At 33.2% G+C, this 10,937-nt stretch overlaps 1 protein-coding gene across 3 annotated transcripts; it reads right to left on the reverse strand.

Moving 5' to 3' along the window:
- Positions 1 to 736: 736 nt before the first annotated feature.
- Positions 737 to 4,924, reverse strand: LOC109087779 (PRKR interacting protein 1). Of its 3 annotated transcripts, none has more exons than XR_006154898.1 (9): positions 4,878 to 4,924; positions 4,697 to 4,753; positions 4,570 to 4,602; positions 3,940 to 4,148; positions 3,738 to 3,816; positions 3,119 to 3,219; positions 1,813 to 1,898; positions 1,520 to 1,682; positions 737 to 1,209 (listed from the first exon to the last, which is right to left on the reverse strand). XR_006154898.1 is itself a non-coding variant. In XM_019101988.2 (9 exons), the coding sequence occupies exons 4-9, from the start codon at positions 4,066 to 4,068 to the stop codon at positions 1,118 to 1,120; spliced, it is 552 nt and encodes a 183-aa protein (XP_018957533.1). In that variant the 5' UTR covers positions 4,069 to 4,148; positions 4,570 to 4,602; positions 4,697 to 4,753; positions 4,878 to 4,899; the 3' UTR covers positions 737 to 1,117. The 3 variants fall into 3 exon arrangements, 2 of the variants coding, with proteins under 2 accessions (XP_018957533.1, XP_018957554.1); XM_019101988.2 differs by having other exon boundaries at positions 1,618 to 1,682; positions 4,878 to 4,899; XM_019102009.2 differs by lacking the exons at positions 4,570 to 4,602; positions 4,697 to 4,753; positions 4,878 to 4,924 and having other exon boundaries at positions 1,618 to 1,682; positions 3,940 to 4,182.
- Positions 4,925 to 10,937: the final 6,013 nt, after the last annotated feature.

Below are 10,937 nucleotides of genomic sequence, written 5' to 3' on the forward strand. Positions count from 1 at the left end.
TGACAACGGTCCATTAGTGACTAACGAACAATTACACCACTCTCAGTAATTACATTTTTTTTTAATGCAGAGATTATTTTGCATTTAGGTGATTTTTGCCAATTAGAGATTTTGCCATTTTAAATGGTCCTGTGTGTACAAATGATTTTTTTCTCTCTCTCAAAAACTAGATCTATTATGTGTCTCCATTAATATGAGGCCAGACAAATGGTGTGCATGATTAATTATTAAAAAGAGCAACATTTTAGTTTCAGGTTTAACAAAAAAAATCATGTTTTCATACATTTAGAAGCAAAACCATATGCATTTTTTAAGCTTATGATTAAAACAATAACAAATAACTGCCATTGGCCAACATTTGTTCTTGTTAAGCATGAACTCACTTTAACTGTTATTGTTAAATTTACACACAGATTGCATTTCGAGTAAAGTATCCTGATTTCAGGTTGTTTAGATATTTGCATTGAAAGACCAAACTACAATAAAGAGGTATTTTTTTCAGTGCATGTGACATTTAATGCAATTACTTAAAGAATTTAAGAGACTTTGTGCTCTCAATTAAGACCTTTTTTAGGCTTTTGTGAAAGGGTGAATTAAGACTTTTGAGACTTTTAGAAACACTGTAAAGTGATATAACACATACTCAGCCTTGGGGAAAAAGGCTGAGTTAAAAATACAGTAAATACAATACAATTGTGATTATTGTAATATAGAAAATATTAACATTTTAAACAACTTTTCTATTTTTAAGTATAATTTATTCACATAATGGAAAAGCAGAAGCAGTTAAAGGACAGTGAGAACAATGTTCCATGAAACACCGAAATGCCAAAATTATTCCCTTTGTTGTTTATTAAAAAAAAACAAAAAACATTTACAACAGAATAAAAGTCTATCCCGGTCACATTAGCTTATCATCAGCACTCCAATGAAAGAAAAACATTTAGCTTTTCAAATGTCCACCTCAAATGTTGAACATCTGACTCAAGCACTTCTGAAACACTGAATCCAAACTGACTTTGAGTATTTTTACGAACAGCTCACTAAAGTTCTCTGCTGGAGGGGTTTCTGGTATTGTATGGAAGTATATGCTGGATACTTCAATCCTTTCATTCGGTCACCTCTTCCCCATGATGAAGCTCGGCACTTCTGCATCATCTTCTTGCTCTTCTGCTTCAGAAGCAGAGGATGATGACTTCTCCTCGGAGCCTGCTGACACAACAAACACATTATTAGTCACTGCTTAGATGAATGCTGAAATTCAAGAACTGCAGTTACTATGATGATGATTACGATGACCTGTGCTGCCATCCATAAATAGCACTTTTAAATATAGCGCTCATGATAAACATTCACCCTCACTGATGTTTTTATGTTTTATTTTACAACATCGAATCACAGAGGATTTATTTAGCTTTTTATTAACACAACAGGGATGTATACAAATGTATACAAATCAGTCAGCTCGATAAACTACAATTAATGAATAATTTCAGTATTTTAAAATAGATTTGTTTACTTAAGTTTTCAGACACTCTCAGTGTTTAGTAGATGTCTTCCAGTTGGCGTTCAAGGAAGAATGGGATGGATTTCTAAGATCATTTCATTATCTTGTACCTTCTTCTTTCTGGCTCTCCATCTTGGCTTTCTTGGCCATCAGCTTCTTTTGTTTCAACTTTTCCCTAAAAAAAAAAAAAATATTTTTTAATGATTAAAAAGAACAGCGATTCAGAAACACAAAAAATAAACTTCAAAATGAGTTCTCTAATGATTCTAAAGTATCTAAAACGGACAAGACAGTATTTTGCAAACCTCTTCTTTCTGCGTTTGGCTGTTCTTTCCTCAGCAGCCTTTTGGTTTTCTTTCACCTTCTCAATATATTCTTCATCCAGCTTTTGCTGCAAGAGTAAAAAACTATTTGTGAACCAATACTAACTGTACTACATTTTGATTATTTATTTATTTAATTATTTTTTTGACGAGGGACCACCATCAACCCAGGCTAACCCAGAACATACCTTATGCAAATAGTGTTGGCAAAAGTTATTAATCAATTTATACTGAAACAAGTTTATTTTGCATTTTAAATTATTCAGCCAGAATGCACTGCATTTATCAAGTGACAAAAAAGAGATTTATAATGTTACAAAAGATATCTATTTCAAATAAATACTGTTCTTTTAAACTTTCCATTCATCTAAGAATCTAGAAAAGAAAAAAAAAAATGCATCACAGTTTCCATAAAAAAATATTAAGCAGCAAAAACTTCTCAGCATTAATAATAATAACAATAATAAATGTTTCCTGAGCACCAAATCAGCATATTAGATTGATTTCTAAAAGATCATGAGACTCTGAACACTACAGTAATGGTTTTACAAAATCTAAAAAACAAATGAAAATAGAAAATAGTAATTTATATTGCAATAATGTTTCACAATATTACTGTATTTACTGTGTGGATCAAATAAATGCAGCCTTGCTGAGCATAAGAAGCTTCTTTTAAAATTTTACAAAAACCAAACTTTTGAACGGTAGTGTAAATCAAAATTTCAATCAAATTTCACTTGAATGAATCTGATTTTCCAACAGTACATGTAAAAAAGAGGAACTTGGCGTGACAAATGTATAGGAGTTGATTTTTGATGTGACCTAAGTGTATTTCCAAAGTAAATGCAATAGTGGGGAACAACTCATATTACACCGGAATATTACATTGACAAATTCAATTCAATTCAGCTTGATTTACATGATTGTCACAGCAGCAGAAAAGTGTCTGTGGGCTGGAGAGCTGAGCAGATGCACCACTGCTCACACCCAAATTCTGTTATTTAAGCCGCTACAAATAACAGGTGGCTCTGCATTCCAGTGAAACACCTGCATTTATTTCTGTTCGGTGGCAGTATTTTAAAGTTTAAAAAAGAAGAAAAAACTCTGCATATCACCAATAAGCATTACACAGGCTTTACCCATCATTCATCCATATACTGTTTTGCAGCAATGCTGAGGACATTATATTTTCAGCTTTTCTAAGTGTAAACTGAACTAGTAACATCCAAAAAATGGTAAAGCAGCTCCTATTAGATTATCACATGCTTTAGGGAAAAAATAAACTTACCTTGTCAGAAATTCGTTCCAGGAAATCTTGTCTCTGATACTCCCGCCGGCGCAGATGTCTATACACGTGGAATTCACCGCTGCCTGCTCCAGCACTGGAGCCTGCGGAAATTCAACAAAGAAATATTTTACAAATGAATCCTGGCAGATTATTTGCGAGGGCAAAAATCCTGAAAATGTTAGAACCGATTTGAATGAATTCCTGCAATCAGCTGAAAATGAATGTTGTTACCACATATCTGATTTTTTTACATTTTATTTAATATAAATTTATGACCAACCACTGGAAAGACAAAATTTGGAATTTTTAAAACAAAGTTCTGTTTAATACACTGTATTAAGTTCAGGTGTTTCCCATGTGTTATGGGTGTATTTGAAAAAAAAAAAAATGAATTAATTAAATAAATTTTAAATTTAAGGGCATTCTTATGTTCTTAGAGATTTTTTTTTTTACTTTACAGATTTTAAATAAAGTCTGCTGAGCAAAAACAAACCGATAATATCAATTTCCTTTTGAAACTCATATTGAAAGAAGTAAAACTGATGACATATTTAGAACTAACGTTAGGTAGCCATTCATATTAGCTTCATCCCTAAATCTAAAAACAAACGACACAAACCCATCACATCCCGCACAAACTCTGGTGGAGCGCGAGGATTCCACTCTTTTGGTTTCTCTGGAATAGGCGCAGGTTTATCCTTTAAAATGAAAATATAAAACTCAATACTATGTTCAGTGCTCCTGCAATAGTTCAGTAGCATCATTAGCATGAGTTACTACTCCAAATAAAACCGCTAAGTTGCGGTAAAGGGTCAACTCACAGGGTTTCGCATCAATCTCTCCAACTTTAAACGCTGCTCCTCTGCTGGTGTTTTGGCGATAATTAAAGGCTGGGACTCTTTTTTAGGAGCTTTTCCTGGTCGCGCATCTTTCTTATCGGCCGCCGCCATGATTTTTCCAGAGACTTCTTCGAGCCGGGTTTCGAGTTCTTCTTCTGTTCATCAACGGCAAGAGCGCATACTGTCACCTACTGGACAGATGTGGATCTACATCATTTTTGGGTTTAAACCGGTATAATAAACATGTACCATGTGACGGATTTATACAAATGACCTGTAAAATGATCTGATTTTCACCAGCAGGTTCTTCTGTACTGGAACTTAATGTTTAAACACAACTTTACACCACATAATACACCTTTGTGGACCAACAGATATATTCTGAGTAATAGGAAATCATTGTTTTAGGTACTTGGATGGAAAAAGGTATATGGGCAGTAAGTCATTTGATGGATAATTTTGGTAATTTATTGTATTACAATGACTTCTGTGATAAATTTAGTTTCAAGTGCCCAGTTAGAGAATACAATAAAGTATTGTAAAGCGTAGGTATGTGTACCGGTGCATACTGCCCCACCTCGAGCACTGTCTATTGCTGTCATGTGATCTTACCATTTTCACCAGTGACCGCTCAAACTGTAGCATCTGGTGAGAGTCGGTCAAAGAAACAGAAGAACATGTTCAGAAATACAGTGAATCTGCACTTTAAAACAAGTTAATACATTCAGACTGGACTTACTTTATATTGCTGTCAGATTTACTTTACCACATCCATGTCATTGTGGCAGATCAAACTCTGGCATATAGTTGGAAAGAGTCAGGCAAAGAAAGAAGCAGAGAAAAACATGTTTATTTAGAAATACAATGATTACAGATACAGATTTTGATGTATTCATACAAAACATTCAGATTTGACTTACCTTTTATTACTGTCATGTGATCTGCTTAACCATACTCACAATTGTGATGGCTCAAACCATGTCAAAAAAAGAAGAAGAAAGAGAAACAGACGACCATTTTCAGAAATGCATTGATTTATGCTGCACTTTAACACAAGTATATGTTTTTGATGTGGTCACCATTTTTAAAACCAAGTCATGTAGTTGGCAAGAATCAAGCAAAGAAAGAAACAGAAGAACTTGTTCAGAAATACAATGATATTCAGAATAAAAAAAAAATCATGCTACACTTTACACAGAGGTCTCAGTGTGTTTGATGTATTGTTTGGTTGAATTATTCATAATCAGATTTGACTGATGTCATGTGATCTATCTTACCGTATTCACCACCGTAACAGCTCAAACCATGGCATACAGGAAAGAGTCATGCAAATAAAGAGATAGAAGAACATGTTCAGAAATACACTGATTTTCAAAATAAAAGATTCATGCTGCATTCATGCTGCATTTTAACACAAGTTAGGTTTTTGGTGTTGTCACCTGTGACATTTCTTACCATTTTTGCCATTGTGATGACTCAAACCAAGTCACGTAGTTAGCAAGAGTCATGCAAGGCAAGAAACAGAACAGCATATTCAGAGATTATTTTCCAGAATAAAAGAAATACAAAATAAATCATGCTGCACTTTAACAAAATTTGATACAGTTTTTGATGTATTTGTATATGTTATATATGTTTTTATTGTGATGACTCAAACCTTAGTTGTAAAAGAGTAATACACACAATCTCTTACCAGATATGTGTGTGTGTGTGTGTGTGTGTGTGTGTGTGTGTGTGTATATATATATATATACATATATATATATTGCATTATTGACACCATTTTCCTATTTAATACTGTAAAGTTGCTTTGACACAATCTGTATTGTTAAAAGCGCTATATAAATAAAGGTGTCTTGACTTGACTTGACCATATCATCACTGTGGCAACTCAAACCAAATACAGGAAAAGACAAAAACATGTTCAGAATTACAGTAATTTTCCAGTGTAAGATTCATGCTACACTTTAATACAGTCTGTTGATGTATTCACATACACATAACTTATTCATCATGTAGGCTATACCATTATTTCACATCAAACATGCAGAGGCATGTATGAGTCATGCACAAAAATAAACAGTAGAATATGTTCAGAAATACAGTGATTTTCCAAGTAAGGTTCATGCTGGAATTTAGCATCAGTTAATACAGTTTTTCGATGTATTCATATAAATCTTTGAGATTTGACTTACCATTTATTGCTGTCATATGACATTTTTTTTCACCATTGTCACAAGGCTCAAACCATGATATGCAGACGGAAAGATTCATACAAAGACAGAAACAACGAACATGTTCAGAAATAGTGATTTTCCAGAATGAAACTTTCATGCTGGAATTTAACATAAGTTAATACTGTTTTTAATGTATAATGCTAGACATTAAGATTTCTTCGTAAATTCAAACATAGCTAACATTTTATTACTGCCTTTCTTTAAATGCATGATAGTGACATGAAGATGGAAAGAAACAAAGTGGTTAAGATAATCTTTTTGTGGAATTAACTTGAACAAGTCGATAATTTTCGCTCTATTAATGTATTTTTTATAGAGATTTACCTTCATAAATGGACAGATATCTTGAATCGTCGTAGTCAAGCATGATCCAAATCAACTACAATATTGTTCTTCAAGTGCATGACATCATAAAAGTAACAGAACGAATGTGCAACAATAGTATTCTATTTGCGACTATGACCTGTAACCATAGCGACAGAGACTGGAGTAAATGTCAAAGATGGCGAAGTCCAAAACAGCAAAATATTCAGTCGAGGCACGATTTCCTAACCCATACAGAAGTCACATAGATCGAAATATATTTAAAATAAATACATTTTTATATATTGAAATATCTTAAATTTAAATAGAAGAAAATATGTTTTATAAAATATATGTAAATACATTTTAAAATATATTACAAAAATATATTAAAATATTTGATTTTGGCCGCTTTTTAATATTTTCCACATATATTAAACATATGTAAATATATTTTTATTGGAAATATTTACATATATTTATTTCCCATATATGTAAATACATTTAGATAGCAGACTATGTAAATATATTAATTTGCAATATATGTCTATGTATTAATTTCTAATATTTGTTAACATATTACATTTCAGTACATGTAAATATATATATATATATTTATATTATATATATATATCATATATATATATATATATATATATATATATATATATATATATATATATATATATATATATATCTTTAAAAGGTTTCACAAAACCTCTGAACAATTTGTTAAAGAATCAGAATCGGTAGTGAATCAAGAACAGTTTTTTAGACATGTCTGGTTTGTTTCACAACTGCTGACAGAATGCAGATTTGGAATAATAGAATACTTTACTGATAAACAGTTACACAAAAATAGCTGTTGACTTCCTTTTACCAATAATTTGAGTAATGAAGTTAACTTAAAGAGATAGTTCGCTCTTAAATGAAAATTCTGTCATTAATTACTCACCCTCATGTTGTTCCAAACCTGTAATATTTTTGATGAAATCCGAGAGCCTTGTGACCCTCTATAGACAGCATAGGCACTACCATGGTCAAGGCACAGAAAGGTAATAAGGACACTGTTAAAATAGTCCATGTGACATCAGTGGTTCAACCGTAATTTCATTTAGCTACGAGAATACTTTTTGTGTGCAAAGAAAACAAAAATAATGACACTATTCTCAACTATTTCTTCTCTCCTGGAGAAGAACCATGACGTACATGTAAATGTGTGCAGGTGTCTGTTATGGTTATACTGTATGTCTACCTGAGATTAATCTCATACTCCAAATAAATTGTACATCAATCTTGAATTTACTTTAATTTACCAGTACTGCGTATTGGTTAAATTTGAATATTAAGTTAGAAAATTGTAAAAAGAAATCTGTTAAATACAGTTTATTTATCATATCTTCTGATATTTATTTTATATTTTCATAATGAATTTTTGTAATGTCATAACTGCTTGTTATTTACAATGGTCACTATTAACTTTTCATAGTGTGGTTTTGATAGTGTGATGACATAATTATTCATTTTAAAAGCAGTATAGGGAACCCACTATATTTGACCAATAAAATAGGAAATGCTCTCGGTTTCCATTTTAGAAATCTGGTCACCTTATTTTAATGGTGCAAGTAATTTTATCTCAGAGAAGGTGCAGTTTATCCACGGATGTCTTTCTTATTATGGACATCACCTCACCCTTCCTCAACAGGACACAGGAGTTTCCTGCATACAGGCAGGGTAAGGTCATCAGCATTTTCATTTCTTGCCAGCTGCCACCCTTATTTGTTCAGAGCCCACAGAATCCCACTTCCACCAAGTCTTTTTTGCTCTACTAAATCTATACATCAAAACAAATATTTCATACATCAGGTCCTTCCTCAAATACTGCTGCGTTAAACTGACACATGCAGAGCCTTAATAAACCACCCACTGAAACCAATCAAAGAAGAAAAACAGGAATGTTGTCTCTGGCCCTGCATGTGATAATGGGGGTAAAGTAATAAAAATTCAATTTTATTTAATAAATGCATTAGGATACATACCCTGTACAGATCATTAAACCACCTGCGTGTATTTCCACCAGTACGTTTTATTTGAAGTCACCATGCAGTCATTGATTTATCCCTTAAAACTAATCTTTGATAATCAAATTTTTAAATGTAAAAATTTTCTGGTTTCTTCATGCCTTATAATTCTATATAATTCTACACCCTTATCAAATTTAGTACATGGCTTCATGAATATGCAGATTAGTCCCGGCCCTCTATTAAATTACACCATATGTGTTTGAACCAGAAACCCCTTCCAAAAAAAAAAAAAGAAGTGGAAGAGCGAAGTCACAAGCAATTGTGTTGACTAATTTGCACATGGTTTGTCTTTAAGTATATTGAAAACACCAGATGATAAACAGACATGTAAACAATATTAACCATTTGATTTTCACCACTTTAATGCAATACCATATTCACCTGCAAATCATTCATAACTAAATACTCTCAGCATCATTCACAACTGGTTTGGGAAAAATTACACACTTTGTGTGACCCAACAGACCCTGGACAATCTTCATATACTCATCATGTGATTCACCATCATCAACCCGTACAGCACTGACATGTGTTGACATAACTGCCAGGGTCTTTTACCCTTTTGTGCCAGGAAGTGAAGACAGACTGTAGTGAGATGAGTGGCAACAGAGAGAATGTTTGATTTTAAATTAAATTGATATTAAAAGTGATTACGAGTGAAACAGAAAGGGTATTGTGTCCTTGCTGGGGAACATAATTTGCACACTGTGTCAATGCCAGCGGTATGTGATGTTATATGCAATAGATCCCAGGCTACAGCCATCATTATAATCATTGTACTGTCCTTTGTGAGCATGATAGCTTAGCAGACAGGGGCTGTTTGGATTTTAATAGCTATCAGTGTGCAGTGAAATATTCAGCAGAATTCAACCATAGCAGTATCTCACATCTCCACCCGGCCGTGATTGTGAGATCTGATCCACACTCAGTGCAGCTGTTGATTTTCCGATTGTAATCACAAACGGTGCGTGTAGGGCAATTCCTCAAACATGCTGGAGCGAGCTAGAATCAGTGCATTATATACCCCTATACTGTCTTCCCGCTTCTTTTTTGTGCCTTTCATTTTCAAATCTTTCTCTTAATAAGTCTTTTGTCTTGTCTTCCAGTAAAATGTCTTATAGGCTATCAACTATTGAGGGATAGGGTACAAATTTTAACAGTTAAATCTCACCATACTCCTCCTTGTTAATCACAGTAAAGACAATTCTTTTGTATAAGACGTTTTCATGATCTAATTCATTATCTATTTAAATATACATTAATCTGCATACATTTCAACATTTCTGAACATTGCATAAACAGGTTCCAAAGTTTGGTTTAATTTAGTTCAAATATGTGTGTGTCTCAGTATAGATGTATGGCCTATATGCTATTATGTGCTTAAGACTTGCTGCATATATGCTATATAGCTCAATTGTGTTTATTTGTAGGCCAATGTGCATTTGAGATGTTGAATCCTATCTACACTGGTTGAGTGCACTCACAGTCTTGCCCTTGAATGTCAGTCCATCAAGCATGTACCCTACACTCAATGTGTATTACTCAAACCATGATTTCTCCCATAATTTGATGTAGCAGGTAATGCTATGATAGCATCGGCCTCGTTTTCTGTTCCGCGAAGGATAGTATCAACCAGATCTGGTTCATTTTCTGTAGTTTCTCTAATGTTAACGTTCCTGTCATCTGTTTGCAGAGTCACCCGAAGCAGCAGCAGCTTCAGGCCCAGGCGAAAACACTGAAAGGGTGTAGTTTGCTTCATATCTTCATATCTTCTCTAGTGATTCACATTAGTTAATTTCAAGCTTGCGCACTCAATGCTGCACAAGAGTTGCAGAATAGCAATAGTCGTCAACAGAAATAAAGTGTGATTATCAAAAAGTCGGTGCTTCGCAACATAGACAGGGTGAATTTAAAGGTCTGTCACAAAACGATGTTGCTACATATCTGCGTACTTTTTTTATTTTTAAGTGGGTATATGGAAATCCTTGACCTTTCCTAGTGGGTATACTGCGTATACCTGCGTATCATGTAGACTACAGCACTGGATGTAATTCATTATTAAATGTGATGACAAGAAACATTAACAAAGCCATTTTCGAAGATTAATAGTGAACGTGAGCAGATTTTAAAATAAAAATGTAATTTGCAAATAATTGCCCCCCCCCAAAGCCTTAAATGTTTTAAGTATTATATTCCTTTAAATAAAAATTACAATAACTAAATATAAAGATATTTAAAGTAGCTTCAATGTAGTTGTTGCATATTAACATGTTTTGCTAGCTTGTAGTGTATAGCTAGCTAATTACAAAAGCATAGCTTTGACTGTTCTTTAACTCCTGTACAGTAAAATAAGGTT

This window comes from Cyprinus carpio, chromosome B5, assembly GCF_018340385.1.
Source record: "Cyprinus carpio isolate SPL01 chromosome B5, ASM1834038v1, whole genome shotgun sequence".
Classification (NCBI taxonomy): domain Eukaryota; kingdom Metazoa; phylum Chordata; class Actinopteri; order Cypriniformes; family Cyprinidae; genus Cyprinus; species Cyprinus carpio.